At 41.0% G+C, this 18,040-nt stretch overlaps 1 protein-coding gene across 10 annotated transcripts in view; it reads left to right on the top strand.

Moving 5' to 3' along the window:
- Positions 1-18,040, top strand: part of FCHSD2 (FCH and double SH3 domains 2) — a 145,951-nt gene that overhangs the window by 5,469 nt on the left and 122,442 nt on the right. For all 10 annotated transcript variants that reach the window (XR_014525178.1, XR_014525179.1, XM_083499537.1 and 7 more), the window contains exon 2: positions 47-144. Coding sequence is in view for 8 of the 10 variants with exons in the window: in XM_083499537.1 (XP_083355663.1) it covers positions 47-144 (98 nt within the window). In the remaining 2 variants the exon portion in view is untranslated. The remainder of the gene's footprint in view (positions 1-46; positions 145-18,040) is intronic.

The following is an 18,040-nucleotide window of genomic DNA, read 5'->3' as shown; positions in this document are numbered from 1 at the left end:
CGATTTTAAATCACACCTTTCGCTATATGTCTTTTTATTTTTTAAGGTGAAAATCACTCAAGAGCTAAAACTTATCCAGGCTGAACAGATGACAAAAATTCAAGCCAAACATCAGGCAGAATGTGACTTGCTTGAAGATATGAGGTAAGGCTACGACAAACACTCCCAGATTCCTTTCAGAGCTCCTTTTTGGAAGAACATTTGGGTTACAAAACTCCGGGAACTGACGATGGAATTTCCTCTTGGATTTCCTGCTTTTAGACTCTTAAAGCATTGACACAGCTGGAAATTATAACTGGAACTAACACAATGCATACTTGCTCAGTTTGAAAGAGGGGTGGTTATAAATATGTGTCATGAACAATCCAGGTCCTTCTGGCAATATTCTTCTTATAGAAAGCTCTCCGATGCTTCCTAGCTTTACCTTACAAATGTCTGGGTGTGGTAATTCACCTAAATTGCATTTAACTAACGTTTCTTAATTCAGCCTTTATGCAACTGTCCCTTATGTTGATCAGTACAAAATTCGTTTATAACCTGATCTTAAAGAGGAATTTCTTGTTCTTAGTGTTTATGCATTTTATTGTCAAAGCAACTATGGGGAGTAATGTGTATCTGAGAAGCATCTGGAGAAATAATCAATGGCTCCATTTAGAGACCATTGATTTCTAGGATGGACATGTTGAGGAATATTTAAATGTCAATAAACCTGTAGCTGCCCTTTCCCTCTCAGTACTGTGTTTCACTAACTGCAAATTCAAAAAGATTACCTGGGCTTACATAACAGCACATAGAAAAGGTGGAAGAGACAGATTAGAAAGTGTCGGCTTGATAAAGTCCTATAATCTGACAGTACTTCTGTATCACTGAAATTCTTCTAAAAAGTTCCATAGTCTACGAAGATCAATATCTTAACTAGTTAAACTTGCTTTTTATGGGAAAGATTGCAGCGTATGTTATGTAAAAATAGCAAGTATGCATTATTGGTGAAATAAAACTTTAGTTAACCACAGTCAGGTTGATTTGAGTAGGTTGTTTATAGGGATTACACTTTATGACCGTGGCACTTGGTTGCAAGTCCAGGAACTCTTCTCTCAATACTTTCTATAACATGACACATGTAAAGTTGTGATATCTAGGATGTGTAATCATAGGGTCATCTAGTCCAGCCCCTGCAGTGCAGGAATCTTTTGTCCAAGGTAGGGCTTGAACCCACAACCTGGGGTTAAGAGTCTCTGATTGAGCCATCCCAAGCAAATATGTCTGTTGTAATATAATATATGGTGAGTGATTGTTTACAGTCTTCAGTCTTTATCAAACAAAAGACCTGTGTGGAGCAGTCTATAGTTTCATGAGGGATGTAGCTGCAGCCACCCCACCACCTGCAAACAAATTCCCAGGATTCCTTATTTTTTTGGGGGGGGGGTCCTCCATGTTTTACATGGAATGGCTGTGTAGAATTTCTAATATGATAAATTGGGGTAACTCACACATTCAAAATTTCAGATATGCCCCTAAAACCTGGGTATTTGTAAATTCAGGCTTACATTCTGTTCTTTTCTATGTTAGTTTCTGAAGCATTGCAATGCAAGATAAGGGGGAAGATAACAGGTGCAACTACATAGAGAACATCTGTAATAGAGAATTCGTTACCAGTGCTGATCTGCAAAGTGTTTCCGTTTTAGTTTATGAAAAGGATCTGCAGGTGGCCTGCCGTTGTTGTGGTTGGAGTTTGATCTCTTCACTATAGCAATCAAAGGTTCAAGGTTCTTCGGAAATAACAAGACCGTACAGCATAGGATCTGGCCCTTTTCCAGTTTTGAGGCTTTGGCAGGTTGATGAAAACCACCCAGCATATGAGTGCTGGGAAACCTCTGACCTGCTGGATGCAGCAGCAGCTAATATTCTTCCAATACTTGTCAATATCCATGCCCTCTTCATGTGTTATAACTAGAACGCATCTCTGCCCCAAGACTGAGGGACAATCACAGTCCATCAAACTTGCACAATCTCATACAAATCCAGTTGTGAAACTTCTGCAGGGAAACAAGTACCCTGCCTAATAACTGCTAGATCTTACAACAGTTCATGCATTAAAATAAGACAGGCAGACACTAATCAAATGGTTCATCTGCTTTAGGCTGTAGCTACCTTTTTTAAAACAACAGCAGCAACAACAACAACAACAACAGAGACCTGGGCAACAGCAAACCTTGTCTTTCTGGTGGGTAGAATCAGATGCCCCCTGAAATCCAGATGGGGTGGTTTAGTTATATTTCAAAGTTCTCTTAAGATTCACTAAACTTTAGAGTGTACTGTTAATTAAGTGCCAGCACGCTCTCCTCTTCCCCCCCCATCTAACTTGTTAAATATGAGCTGAAAAATCTGTTGTCTGCCGACAGCCAATTTTAAGATTCTGTGCTGTTACTGTTGAAAGATATTTGTAAATGCCTGAAACATAAGTAATCTGATTTTTCCAACTGTGCTTCAGTTGTCATGTGTTCCCATTCTGGCTGTGATAATGTCCATTCCTGATCATAAAGTTTTTGGACTGCTTTTAAAAATTATTTTGTAATTTTGGTGTCAAATATGCACTGCTAATTATTGCAGAATAATTGGCACTTCTACACTTAAATGTAACTAGCAATTCAGAGTCAGCACTGATTATTCAAAGCAAGTAGAATTAAGGGGTACTCTTAGCAGAACAGAGGTACATGGACAAAAGCGCATATCTGATTTAACATACAAAGGACTGTTCCCTTCTGCACATGGTAGTTTTGTTTCTATAGTAAGTCTATTGCTGTTGTTATTATTGGGTTAATAATTAGGGTCATATTAAACATGGATGGTGAATGCACAAGAGTTCAGGTTCATGTTTCGGCTCTGGTATTTGTGGCCTGGGTTCGTGTTTGGGCTCTGGTGTGGGCAGCCTGGGCTCAGTTTTGGGCTCTGGCATGGGCGGCCTGGGTTCAGGCTCTGGCTCTGCCCCAATTTCTTAATTTGGGGTACAAAAAATAGGGCTTGTTGGTCTTATTCATGGGGGCATCTTATACATGGAAAAATACGGTACTTAAAAATTCAAATTCAAATAACTCCTAATGAATGGATTTCTGCACCTATTGAGCAATGGAGGGTGATAATTTATGCTCTTCAGCAACTGAGATAGCAATAGAGGTGACAAAATGTTGCAGCGTGAATAGTATCTGTTCAGGGTTCCTGCCATTCCATCCCCCCTCCACCCAGTTTTCTGATACCTCCCCCCCCTCCCCCCGGTTATTCAACAGGCTTTGGCTGTTGAGCTGGAGTGGGGGCTTTTGCAAATTTTGAGGTTCCATTTGTGTGTGTGTGTGTGGTGCCATTTTTGACTACATAAGAAGTGGCACTTGGGAGAATTGGGAGCTCTGTTATCATAGATGATGTGCAACTGAACTTGATAAATGAGCTGTGTTCTTAAAACTGCTATACAAGTTACTAATTCGTGCTTTAGCAAATGTGATTAGTAAGACTGAGAACATTCTACAAATGTGCACACTTTTTTTTCCCCCCTGCAATTTCTTTGGGGAAATGGAGGTCCCTCCAGAGGTTACAGATCTTTTTCTGAACTAGCTTCTTTTGCAGTTGCCTTCTATAATGTAAATACACACGGAAAATGTTTTGTTTTAAACATGAATCTTAATTTACTGTGCACTGTAGTTTGCAGGAATTTTTAGTAACTAGCCACATGGCACATTGTTGTGGAATAGATGGCTTCTTTTGACTCTTACTGTGCTGTCCCAGATTTGACTTGGTGTTCAGAACTGTGTTTGTAAAAGAGTGATGTTTATTTTTAACCACCTTGCTTGTACAAAAAGTGAAAGTAATCTGATGCTGGAACTTGATACAAGCATGGAGGTGTGGATTTGGCATGGTGGCTCATCTTCACAGAGGGACAGAAGGTTGCTTGTCTCAGGAGTATGTGTCATGGCTTGTTTATAGATGAGCCAATACTCTCTATTATGCACCAAAGCTCGCATTTAATAATGTGCTCTAGAATGAATTCAGTTCTTTTTAGTATTTCTCAGCGGCCACTTTGCTGTAAACCACACCCAAATTAAAAACACAAAAAGCCCACAGATTAAAATATTAAGTCCCCAGCAGCTTCAGATCACGGTTAAAATGTATAAATTAGAATGGGTTACCCATGCCATCCACCGGAAGAAAACATCTACTAAAACTGCCATGTCTTCAACAGGCAGTGAAAGAGCCAGGCAGACCTTTCTCAAAATGCGTCCTAAAAAGTGGGGGCTGTTTGGGAGAAGACCTGGCCTGAGCTTAACTGCTTGAAGGAAAGGCTGTAAAGTGAGGCCTTCCAGGTTTAAATAAGGAGGTGTATTCATAGAATCATAGAGTTGGAAGAGACCACAAGGGCCATCGAGTCCAACCCCCTGCCAAGCAGGAAACACCATCAGAGCACTCCTGACATATGGTTGTCAAGCCTCTGCTTAAAGACCTCCAAAGTAGGAGACTCCACCACACTCCTTGGCAGCAAATTCCACTGTCAAACAGCTCTTACTGTCAGGAAGTTCTTCCTAATGTTTAGGTGGAATCTTCTTTCTTGTAGTTTGGATCCATTGCTCCGTGTCCGCTTCTCTGGAGCAGCAGGAAACAACCTTTCTCCCTCCTCTATGTGACATCCTTTTATATATTTGAACATGGCTATCATATCACCCCTTAACCTCCTCTTCTCCAGGCTAAACATGCCCAGCTCCCTTAGCCGTTCCTCATAAGGCATCGTTTCCAGGCCTTTGACCATTTTGGTTGCCCTCCTCTGGACACGTTCCAGTTTGTCAGTGTGCTTCTTGAACTGTGGTGCCCAGAACTGGACACAGTACTCCAGGTGAGGTCTGACCAGAGCAGAATACAGTGGCACTATTACTTCCCTTGATCTAGATGCTATACTCCATTCAACAGGTGGTATTCCTTTAGGATACACAGGCCCCGGAGCTTAGTCCTAGCGTTTGTTCTCTTTGCAGGGCTTGGACCTTTAATAATTCACTACTGTACAGTCGCATCTTAAGCACTTTTAACTTGGGTGATTTCAACCATATGTGGCTGAAGGCTGGTGACTGAAATCCCACAAGTTAAATGCAAGCAAGGCAGAGAGCTTAAAAGCTTTTTTGTGCTGGTAAAACCTGCTGCAGAAAGAGCTTTTTAGCTCTCTGCCTTGCTTTGAGGGAGAGGGAGGGCAAGGCCTTCTCGGCACGCTGCCTGCAGCGGCCCCAGGATGCTCACTGGGGAGTTTTCCCCCCAAGGGTTTAGATATACATGATATAATTTTATTTGTATGCTGCTTTTCCATGGTTCAAACCATGCTCAAGGGCGGCTTACAACATGAAGAAACACATAATTACAACATGAACTATCCAAAAACGCACAACCAAATTGAACAATTTCCACATAAATCATACTATCTAAAAAACAAACAAACATCAGTAACAGCAACAAACCCCCCTAAGCAATACTTGAGCCCAAGAGTCTGTTTATCGGCTTATGTTTTGTAGCTGGAGTCAGTCTGGGTCCTGCCTTCCAGGACTCACAGCCATATGCATTTTTGCATATAAGTGCAACCCTTGGAACCAAACACCTGCATAAGATACTGTGCAGTATTCTGTCCTTGAACACTGAGATCAAACTATTGGTGTAGGCTATAGCCACACAATTAAGAACTCTGCTTCCAGCAGAGGCAAGCCAGAGGCTTCTGTAAGTTCATCAGATGGTATGAAACTGATAACTGTCTCCAGCATCTGGCAATCATAAATTAAGCATGTCACCTTCGGAACATTAGGGTTCTTTTCAGCTATCCTGGCCAGAGCTATTGATAAAAAGACACATCTTCCATTGATTTCTCTATTTCTTTTCAAAACAAACTGGCTGACTTAATGCCAACCACTGAAATCCACCCACCACTTCCTGAAGCTCTCCTGGCTTTACCATGTCTTCAGAGGAAGGGAGTTGGTAAACACGAAATAGCCACATGAAAGACAGAACACACCCACTGCAAATAAGATTCACTTCTGTACAGATTCTTCATGAGGCATTGCCTGAACAGAGGTGTTCTTATTGAAGCTTTCTCACTGATAATGTGCTTTTTTTGAGCACTGACTTACTGTCTATCTTTTTCACTCTATGAATTGAGCTACTGGGTTTTTCCGGGTTGCATGTATGTGTTTTGCCAGTGCTGAAATTGAATAATAGTAAAATTGAAAGGAACCCAGGCACAATTTGGCCATCCAGTTCAACTCTTGTAACTTGTGACTCATCACACCAAATGGGAGGTAGGGGGCGCTTGGTGGGTCAGTAAACATTTTGTTCTTGCTTCCTGTCTGGAACTATAATGCCAGGGGGATTGTCAGGCATCTGACACCCCCCCCCCCCATATATGCCTGGCTTGCAGCTTGGTAGGTCACAAGTTGTGTAAGACCCACCTGCCGTATCCTCTGCCCAAATGCAGGGCCATCCATCCACCAACCAAATAAAGCTCAGCTCCCTTACCATCTTTCCATTAATTTTGTTGGCATCCATCTGTCTCCAGAGAGAATGGAGTGTACTTTTGGGGGGGGGAGTCAGATCCCACTGCATTAGTAGTACTGAAGTGACCTCCCCGAGGCACAAGCCTGGGCAGTGTGTCTGGAGGTCCTGAGAGGCCCAGACAACAAAATCTCCCTCTCAGCCTCGCTGCGCAGTCCAAAGAAAAGCAGAACAATACATTGGGTACCAGCTTAGCTGCAGGAGTTGCTGGAACGAGGCGTACAAGGCACCATCCAACCATCTTAGGGATGCCACTCTAGATTTGTGTAGGGTTTACTCCTTAGCCTTTTCTTCTCATGAAGATATCCCACAAGGCATCAGAGGTTTAGGATCCATTTCCCTTTCCCTAGATGGGCTACCTTCCCAGGTTGATGAGCCCCATCTGCCCCTCACTTCCCTCTACAGCTCATGCAGAAACCACCTTCTTGACATTCGACCCGCTATTGGTCTTGTCTGCACAATCTGCCAGAGCCTGTCTTTGAATGCAGGGATAGTCCTTAACTCACTGAGGGTTTAAGACTCATTGGCTACGCTCACCTGGTTTAGCCGGCCAGTCAAAGCTATAATTTACTATGTACTAAGGTAAAAGGTACAGGACCCCTGGACAGTTAAGTCCAGTCAAAGGCGACTATGGGGTGCAGCGCTCATCTTGCTTCAAGTCGAGGGAGCCAGTGTTTGTCCGCAAACAGCTTTCTGGCTCATGTGGCCAGCATGACTAAACCACTGCCAATCATTCTCAAATACATAAAAGCTTGGTGAGTTATCCTTCCATCTTTTATGTCACTGCAAAAAAATAATAAGTGTAGATAAAGAATACTTGGTTATGTGGTTTCTATCCAACACGTATCTCAGTAGGAGGCAGGAATAGATTAAAGTACTGTATCTAAATTTGGGAAGAGCCTAGTCCTACAGAAGTTTGAAATTATGGGGTGAAATCAGAAGATGCTACATACTGCTAACTCAGGTATCGTAAGATAGTTATTCTAGGGCAGCAAATCATGTTTTGATTATTGGGTATATGTCTTAAACGGAATAACTGAGTATAGCCTGTCATTGATGATGTACCTAACAAAACATAAAAGCATCAAAGCAGAAACATTATTTCATTACATTGTTTAACAATGTTAGTTAACAAGTGACACAGATTCCAAGCACTGATTAGAGAAATATGTTCAAGAAATAGACTTCAAAATCAAGATGCATATTGGACATAGACTGTGGCATTGTAGAGACTCAACATGGAAATAAAAGCAATTATTGAATTCAATTTTCTCCTAATGCATAGAAATTGAAGAACAGGGTGAGAAAAGGGTACTTGGAGAAAAACTCCTACAAATAAAATGTGCTTTGAATAACTGTAATTCACATCATCTTTAACACATATCTTAGCAGCTACAACTTGGTTTACCATGTGAAAAGGATCAGAGGTGAACATATTAAGGTCTTCTGCTCTTTGAGTAGATTTTAGTAAAAATGCAATTCTTTCCACTAATCAAAGTCATGGCTCTAGAAAGAATTATTAAGACTGATCAGATTTCTAGGCTCTCCTTGCACTGAAGGTTTTTCAAATACTATTGATGTTTACCTTGTCCTGTTTCCAGACACCAGCAATCTAAATTTCCTTTCCTTTTAAACTTTCCAGTTACAAGAAAAGCTTCTGAGTCTGCCTTCCAGCTTTAGCATTTTTTGTTTACTGTAGAAGAGACTGCCTTGTGTTCGGGAATGCACCTGAGCATGTAGTGGAAATCTTAAAAGCAAATACGTTCAGCTAGCAGGCACAACTTAATGCGTTGCGTGAGCCATAGAATACAACATGTACTGCAAATATGATAAACAGGGATCTGTGATCGGGAATCTGATTAGAGGAAAGAGGGAGGAAATTGAGAAATGCAATACTTAGTGGCTGAGTTGTGAGACTGTAGCTTGCTGTTTGATTTGCATCTCTTTCAAAGCAAATGCTTTAACAATATTGAGCAGGGGAAATGTTATATTGAAAGGACATTAATGCATAGCATGGACAGAGCTCTGGATTTTGCTTCTTTTTGAAGGAATTAAATTAAAAGTGTTGGTGCCTTTCAGTCGTACTCTTATTACAACAGACAGGTAATTTTTGAAAAACAGATAATATTTCCTAGGTTTCTTTCCTTGGGGGCACCTAATACAGTTTCTGCCACTCCTTCATTCTCCACCATAATTATTTTCTTACTAATGCCAGGTCTTTTTTAAAAAAAACACACCAAAAAACACACACACACCAAAACACTCTTGAAAGAAAATCAGCTACGTCTAGCAATTATTCTTCTTTATAGTTACCAGACTATTTTATATTCTAAACCACTCTGTGATCTTAGGATGAAGAGCAGTGTAGAAATGTAATAAACAAACAAAGAAACAAACATTTTACTTATTTGCTGGTAGCCTCTAGACTGTTCTTTGTGCCAGAGTTTGTGAGTCCAACCGCTTTCCCTACTAGCCTTAGGATATTTGGAACAGTAGTAGTTTCAGGGGTGAGATCATCCAGCACTTCTTTCTATTATTACTAGAACTTTCTAGCTAAGGTCTTACAGACACATGCTAGTCAAAACCCTCCATGTAACTTCAACACCATTGGCATTTCAAGTTCTCTGAAAGACATGCTGGTCGCTGGTTTGCTTTTCATGAAGCTGTTTTGTTTTGAAATGGAGCAATAGTTAGATCACACATGTTGCCATTTATTTGTTTTATTTATTGTTTAAATTTGTATATCACCCTTCATCGGCAGATTCTCAGGGCTGTTCACAGCGTAATGCAATATAAAAGCACAAAATACACAATAAAAACAGGAACAGAAAGACACAAACCAATAACCCCTCTCCCCTCCACCCATACAGTATGCATACTGGATCCGTTTCAATCGGGACTTAGGCCTGGGTTTGGCACAGAAACTGCTTTGGTCATCCTGTATGATGACTTCTGTTGGGGGAGAGACAGAGGAAATGTGTCCCTGTTAATTATCAACATCTCAGTGGCTTTTCATACCATCAACAAGTCTATCCTTCTGGAGTAGCTATCCTACTTTGCAGGGTTGTGGTATGACTGTGTTGTGGTGGTTCCAGTCCTACTTGGATGGCTATTTCCAGAGGGCAATGCTTGCCGAGGGCGACGTGGCCCCTTGGAGCCTTCAATGTGGGGTTGCTCAGGGTTCAGTTTTATCCCCCTTATTGCTTAACATCGACATGAAACCGCTAAGTGGGGTCATCCAGAGTTTTCGAGCCTGTTGTCAGCAATATGCTGATGACACACAGCTCTGCTTCTCATTTACATCTGAAGGTGGGGCAGTGGATGTGCTGGACCATTGTCTTGTCTCAGTAATGGCCTGGATGAGAGCCAACAAACTGAAGCTCAATCCAGAAAAGACTGAGGTACTATTAGTGGGTAGTTCCCTAGACCGGATGGATGGGAGGTTGCCTGCTCTTGATGGGGAGCAGATATGTAGTTTAGGGTACTTTGGGATCCATTACTGTTGTTTGAGCCACAGGTGGCCTTGGTGACATGAAGAGCCTTCCATCAGCTTTGGCTGGTGGCCCAGCTGTGCCCCTATCTGGGCAGGGATAGCCTAGCCTCTGTCATCCATGCTCTGGTGACTTCTAAGTTAGATTACTGCAATATGTAATATGTGGGGCTGCCTCTAAATACAGTCCAGAAACTTAGGCTGGTGAAGATTTACATTAATCTTGTCTCTGGAAAATTCTGTATCCCATAATGTAGCCTAGGGAGATTTGGTAGATTAACTTTGATCGCAGTGACATTTTAGCCAATATTTGGAACTATGGGTTGGAACCCAAGAACCATGAGTGGAGTTCCATTTGTGAATGAGGCATTCCTGCCCCTTCCCTCCTGGCTGTACACATATGGGACAGCATTTTTGTTAGTACAGTGGTGCCCCGCAAGACGAATGCCTCGCAAGACGGAAAACTCGCTAGACGAAAGAGTTTTCCGTTTTGGAGGTGCTTCGCAAAACAAATTTCCTATGGGCTTGCTTCGCAAGACGACAATGTCTTGCGAGTTCCTGCTGGGTTTTTTCCCTTCCCCCCTTTTTCTAAGCCGCTAAGCCGCTTATCAGCTGATCCGATCAGTAGATAAGATGCTAATAGCGCTAATCGCTATTCCATCAATGGGCTTGCTTCGCAAGACGAAAAAACCGCTAGACGAAGAGAATCACAGAATGGATTCTTTTTGTCTTGCGAGGCACCACTGTACTAGGGTTAATGCTCACATAAGAGGATTTCCTGTTTCCCCATTAATTTCTCTGGAGGGTTTGGTGGAACCACAGAATTACTTTAAAGGGGTATTGGGGGATGAAAGGGGGAGCTAATTCCATTGTCGCACCAGCACAAGATTTTTCCTTCACATTCTGCTGAGCGCTATATTGAATACAACCCTTGGTTTCAACTAGCATGTTAGATTTTCTGAGTTGAGTCCAAACCGTTGCCCTGGGGATTAGTGAATAATATAGATGGCCTTGGCAGTTATAAACCCTCCAACCTGGCACACAACACCATTTTAAAGAAAAAAATATACATTTACTTCATTGTGTATAACTAATACTTCATTTGCATCGTTAACAATGATGGGGTCCAACCCTCCTTTCTGGAAAGTTTAAATGTTGGTTGCAAATTTCCATAGTGGATATTACAGTGTTTCTTGCTATAATTCCTATAGATTGTTATCTTGCTTTGACTACAGAATACCAAAGAGCCAGCCTTTTGTTTATCTGTGACATAAATTGGCACCGTGTGGTGTAGTATATCCATATAATGGGTGATGTATAGGTGACATGTTCAAAGATTATGATAACACGAGGGGACAGATATCACATGGTTCTGCTTTTTCAATGAAGTGTTTGTGAAGCTTGCAGCTGCTTCAGATAGAATTGTGTGTCAAGTTAAAACTGCACCATACCTTTTGGTATGTGCCATGGAATGCTTTGACTTCATGAAACAGTACCTTCTTTTATCATCTGCAAATCCAAACATCAGTGAGCACTGTGACCTTGACTGCGTGTCTTAGCTGTAACACCTTTGCAAATATCAAAATTCAGTTCTATGTCCATACAACTGTTCTTTCTTTTCTAAAGTCATGTGACTCCACCAGTGTACACAAACATTGGATCACGAGTGTAAGCTACTGCAGCTTAAAATTTCCATTCCTTCCAAGACCTGAACAGATATTGCTTGGTTATCACTTTGCAAGCTCATACTTCTGCTGTATTGTAGATCTGTGAGATATAATGACCAGGAGGGGTGAGCAATGAGGTGACCAAGTTGTGGAAGACTCCAGATTGTTTGTGTGGGCAATGAACACAAAGGGATTTCATAGAGCTCCAAAATGATCTCTTGAAACACTGTGAGCAGGCAAGACAATGGCAAATGTCGTTCAGTGAAAGCTTAATGCGATGCACACTGGGACAAAAATTCTTCTTTCAACTATACACAGATATAGACTGAGTTGATGGTGGCTAAGCAGGAAAGAGGTCTTGGGGTAATGAGGGATTGTTCAAGGGAACGTCAACCCAGTACACAGCAGCTGTGAAAGGCAGATTCCACACTGAGCATCATTAGCAAGAAGATCAAAAATAAACCCACATTGTAATGCCTGTATAAATGTATATCATGTTCACTCTTAGAATTTTGTTTACAGTTCTGGTTGCTACACCTTGAAAAGCTTGAGAAGGCTATCATGCTCATGTCCTGGTTTTGGTTGGGTGCTGAGAAGAAGATGCTAGACCACATACTGTATTATTTTTCCAATATTCTTCCCACCTATGCTTTCTGGGATGGCAGTGGATGTGTTGTGCATCAGACCATTGCTCCATGTCATCCAGGTTCAGTACAATAAGCTGGGTTTTGCTTTATGAGCTGTCAACACTTTGGGTCCTTCCTATATTCAGAAGCTGCCCTCCTCTATGTGTTCCGTTGTGATCTTGACCTCTCAACTTTCCATCAAGCTTGTATGATGGGGTATCCTGCAGTTCTGGCACTCCTTCTGGAGATTTGCCAATAAACTCAAGCACTTCCCAGAAGTGCTGCAATACATTTTTATTTGCACTGGCATTTATAATTGGAAGGTCATTCTCATTCTGATGCTATCTTAGTACATTAATAGGTGTATCTGATGGTTCGCTGTGGACACAGGAGGTTCCTGAATCACAATGAGCGATGACATTTCTTCCTTGGAGGAAAGAGCTGCTTTTATGCTTGACTCAGAAAGGGATACAGGATCACATGTGCAGTTTGCATGCAACTCTATTCCAGGGTTGCAGGTCTTCACCACCAGTGGAGGCACTTGATAGTTTGACCATGTAGTCAGGCGGCTGTTGAATTCTCTGCTGGAACTGGTGAGATAGTAGTTGCAAAACTCACATGCTTGCTCAAGTAAACTTTATATGTTCTTAAGGATGCTCAGACTTTTTGTTAACTCTCAGGATTGAGGGGAGCTTTAACAGAAAATACCTCCTCAATGGTTTTGCCAGTTAACACCGGATACCCAGAGGCTGTTTTCCACTGTTAAACATGTTGGTGGTACATGAGTCTCCAAGGCTTGTAGGGTACAGGTGGCATACTTTGTAGTCCAGGCATTGAGCCAGCCCTTGAGTTCATCTGGTGATATATATATATATATATAAACAATATGTGAAGAGATAACCCATTGGATTGTTGTATCAGCATTCTTGTTAGAGGGGCAGCACTAGCTATTGCCTGCTAATTCTTGGAAATATGAGAAAGGATTGATTTTGTAGAAATTACTTGTATTACTTTTGTTCTTTGTTCAATAAAAAATTAATTAAAGGGTAGCTTAATACTGTCTAGACCAGTGATGGCCAAACTTGGTCCTCCAGCTGTTTGGGACTACAATTCCCATCATCCCTGACCACTGGTCCTGTTAGCTAGGGATGATGGGAGTTGTAGTCGCAAAACAGCTGGAGGGCCAAGTTTGGCCATCACTGGTCTAGATGAAGTAATTACCAACAGCAAAAGCCAGTCAGGGCTTTTATGATGTATTTCTAGCATATTTGTCATTGCGTATATAAAATCAAGCACATCTGTTACTAGCAGCTTTCATTTTAATGTCAGCAATTCTATGATTACCTTCTTCCATAGCTACCCCGCCCTGCCCCTCCCCCCTGGGAAAAACCACCAGTCTTGGTACTCCATTGTGTCTAGGATGAAATGTTCTTCTAAGCATTTGATGTACTCCAATGTCTTTCTGATGAAAGCAGAATTGCTGCCTAGGATTTACTACTTCTATTGCTAAGGGAATTCTAGATGCCCCAATCTGATTTTTTTTAAAGCTTTGTTGCCAATAGCAACGCATTGTAATCCTTTACAGTATGTGGCTTATCCATTTTTAAAACTGTTACACAGACTAGAATATTTTTCCTCTTGGTGTTTACATATATATATATATATATATATATATATATATTCATGCTGCTGGGGTTAGAAGGTTTTATATAGAACTTACAAGTCCTAAATAGATATGGTGTCAGGACAATAGAATCTGACTTCTGCATGCAAAATCTTGGGTGACACAGTTTCTGTGCTAAAACGAGACGTCATTTAATTGCTTCTAGTAAAGCTATAAAGCCAAGTTTACAATTTCACAGTGTTGTAGCTGACTGCCACCTGTCCTGTATTGTTGCATATGGCTTCTGGTCAGTAATAAATGACAGCCAGGTAGGAAGAATAGATGTTTCATACTGGTTGAACCTTTGCATTAAACCACAGTGAAAAGACAATGGTTAGTGAAGGAGTTGTCAGTCCCCATGTTTAGTTTTATTTTCTAAACGGGAAACCCTCCGTGGCAGAAAGATTTCCATAATAGCCTTTATAGGGGTAGTTGCTTTTTAGAATTTGGGGCAGTAGAGTGAACACAGTGTGTCAAAGACAGAACTTCATTTCCCAACTTAAGATGTAACTGGCTGGACCTCTTGAAACGAGATGGTTTTTATTATGTGCAATGGTCTAATATTAAATATCTATAGGTAATCAAAGGAAAACAACATATCTTCCGCTTGGCAGCAGAGAAAGCAGCTGCGTGCACTATTAAAGTGTTTTATTCTTTGGAACCTGAGGCAGTCTAGGTTATATAATAGTCCTTGCATAACAGAACATGAACCAACAGGAAGGAAATATTATTTTTCAATGTAGACTTTTTGTTTGCATTTACAACCTGGCAAAACTTTACATACGAAAAGTCAACATGACCTTTGAAGCATAGGACCAGAAGGAAAATAATTTTCTGCATTACGTTTAAAACTTGTCCTGTACCTCTGAAGAATCTTGGGAGCATTTTCAAATGTTAATGGTATAAAAGAATTAAACAAGCAAAATCTGTGCGTTCAAAAGCGCAGAGGGTGACATCCAGAAATGAAGCCGCAGCCAAGTGGTAAAAGAGCAGGCTGGAGGAATGGCTTCTTGTCAGCAGTGAGGTTCACTTGTTCCAGTTCCAGGCATCCGGAAATATTTTGCCAAAACGTTGCAAAACAACAAATAATCCCAAAGTTTGTTTGTTTATTTGTTTTAAAACTGCCTTTTGCTTTTGGAGCCTTGAGGTTCATGTGTTCTCTGCACTGCTAACCTTTTCATAAGCATAAGATGAAGTTCCCAGGCATTTTGCTCAAGCTGAGAGCCAAGGGCTTAACATTGGAGAAGTTTCTTGTCAAATACTGCAACATTCACGATCAAATAATACAAACTGACAAAAAAACCCCAACACTGTTTAATGTGGGGGTGTAGCAAAGCGCAATAGTGTGCAAAGGCTTTCCTGCAGAAATGGTTTGTGGGTGCCTGTTGAAACTTGCACAGTCAATTGCATATACATTCGTTGAGGGATACAGGTGAGCTACACTGGTAGAAACTGCACTTTTGAGATTTAAGGACCAGTTCATGCATGTATACCATGTCTTACAGTCAGAGCTTGAAGGCTTGCAAGCCAGTGTGTAAACTCACTCCATCAAAATACCGCGTGTGATGGTGCTGTCTCTGCTGTGTGTTTTGTTTTTGTTTTTTTTTAATAAATTTTTATTGATTTTACAAAGTTTTTTAAAACACAATACAAACATATAAAAAGTGTGTTTTGTAATGGCTCATAAGCTGTGCTTTTTTCTGGGGGGACACAGGGGTACACATACCCCTAAACATTTTGTGAATCTAAGTTTGGCCTCATTGAGGGGCAGTATTTCAATATGAGTAGGAAAATGAGAGTGCCCCTAAACATTTTTTTAAAGAAAAAAAGCACTGCTCAGAAGCAAACTCAGGTCATCAAATGACGTGTAAAGTAACCCTAATAAAGCTGGAATAGCCCTTGGTGGTTGTATTCAGGGGTCCACAATTTGCCGTCACCTAGATTTTACTCCTCCCTAGCTCAGTTTGAACTCTTGTTCCTACACTACACAGTGTGTGGCATTATTTTCATCACATCAATTTGGTATTGGAGAATGGCTTGGGATCCCAAGAATGTTTCAAAAAGTGGAGGCATCGTCAGCTATAAGGGACGATGTGCCTCTTTATTACGCCATTTATTGATGGATTGAGCATATATCACTTCCATGCGGTTTCTTGAAAATCTGTCATGTGGGAGAGATTGCAGGGAGTGGGAGGCAGACTGAAAAAGACCGTGTCAGGGCCTGCCTCAGTTGTACTGTCGTCGTCACCCCCCAGCAGCACAGGGTGATCCACCATCTACTATCGTGTGGGGCAGATCCTGCTATGTCGTCCCCCCCCACTTGAATATGCTACTGTTGTGTATATAATTGAATGTTATTTGAAAGCTGTCTTGATTGGATTTAGATTCAAAAAGGTGTGAGATAATGTTCATAAATAAGGTTTTAAAAGAAAACTTGGATAAGTAGCTTTTAAAGTGCATGTTGAGAGCGATGGCAGAATGGCAACTAGTGTTGGAAAAATTAGACCTGGAGACTTTGAGTCACTGGAAAAGCTTCATCCTTTTGAAAACAAGTGGCAGCACAGACATAGAGAAGCTTTCCTTTGCTAGCAAGTCATGTATTTACCCATGTTTTATTGCCTTACAATTGTAAATAAAACAAAGGTTTTTTCCTTCAGTTTCCATCATTGGATGTTATAGTAAAGCCGGGTGGAAAAGTCCACATGTCTTAAAAGAATAAATTCCTTTTTATATTTGCTGGACAGGTGTAGTACTTACTTTTCCTGAACTCTGACTCAGAGCATTATGTACATGTGAGATAAACTTTTAAAAAGACTGCCTGCACTCAGCCTGGTATAAAAGTCTTGGGGGACCATGGAGAATAACTAAAGGGGGAAGGATAGCATTGGACAACTGGCGAAAACTGTGAGCAGACTTTGGCAGCCCCAGCAGGTATTTGACACTGGACTGTACAGATGGGTGTCTTTGCATTCACCAGTTGAATACAAAACTAGAATCAGATTGTGTACCAGAGCACTTGAAAGATTCTCCTTGTCAAATGAGGTTCTTCCACACTGTTAGTATACCTGAGAAGATCACCACAATCACAGTCCTGTTCATTTTGAAGTCTGGGTCCTCTGTTTCATGAACATGCTCCTTTCTATTACCATTCGATGCCTTTATTAGCTTTTGGCCCCTGCTCCACCGTAACTTTCTAAACCTTTACAATCCCAACCTGCTTCCTGCATTGAATTTCAGTTTCACATCAATTTGAAAGCTACAAGGGTGATAGAAAGAGGATGTGCTGGCAGGTGTGCCAAATTCAGTTTGAGTCTTCATGATCTTCTGAGAATCATTAGAAGAAGTCTGTTTCTCTGGGTTCAAATGCACCAGCTTCCTGAGATAATGAGAGGGCTTAATCTGACTCCATGCATTGACATAGGAAAAGGAAACAAAGAAAAGAATGCAATTGGTAGGCACTTAAATACTTTTTAAACAAAAAAGGTAGTATTTACATATCACAATCTACTTTCACAATGAGTGGCAGCGAGCCGTGTATGGAACTGGAGTGGTACAGTCTTAGCTTGGGCTTTTTTCCCTGTGCCACACATGCCAAAAAATAGTTGGCCAATTGTGTTATGCGGTAAATGGTAAATTTAAATAGTAATTAGTAATTATTTTAAGCAAAACAAAATCATACTGCCTTTCCCTCCTGCAGTGTGAACTTCCTTAAAGAGCCTTTATAACTGTAAATTTTATAAATTGTAACTTGTGACAGTTCTTGGTACAAGGCAGAAAGCTGATTTATAAACACTGTGTTAAAACAGACTCAAAGCCACAAAGCTGTCATCTAGCTCTAGCTCTCTGAAGCTAGTCTTTTCTGTTCATTTAAGCAACACTTTGCTGCATCTTGACTTAAGATCTTGCAGTGGCATTGCTTTATAAAGGCATCCATTTCAAGATGGTGTGTAGAATATTATTTGTTAATCAGGGCTATAAACTAGCTCGCCAGTTGCAGCAAACAATCTATAAGGAGGCTACATTCTGT

The sequence above is a fragment of the Podarcis liolepis genome (assembly GCF_965112155.1).
Source record: "Podarcis liolepis genome assembly, chromosome: 4".
NCBI classification, from domain to species: Eukaryota; Metazoa; Chordata; class Lepidosauria; order Squamata; family Lacertidae; genus Podarcis; species Podarcis liolepis.
Note: the sequence above shows the minus strand (reverse complement) of the source record. Positions and strands in the feature narration are given on the sequence as shown.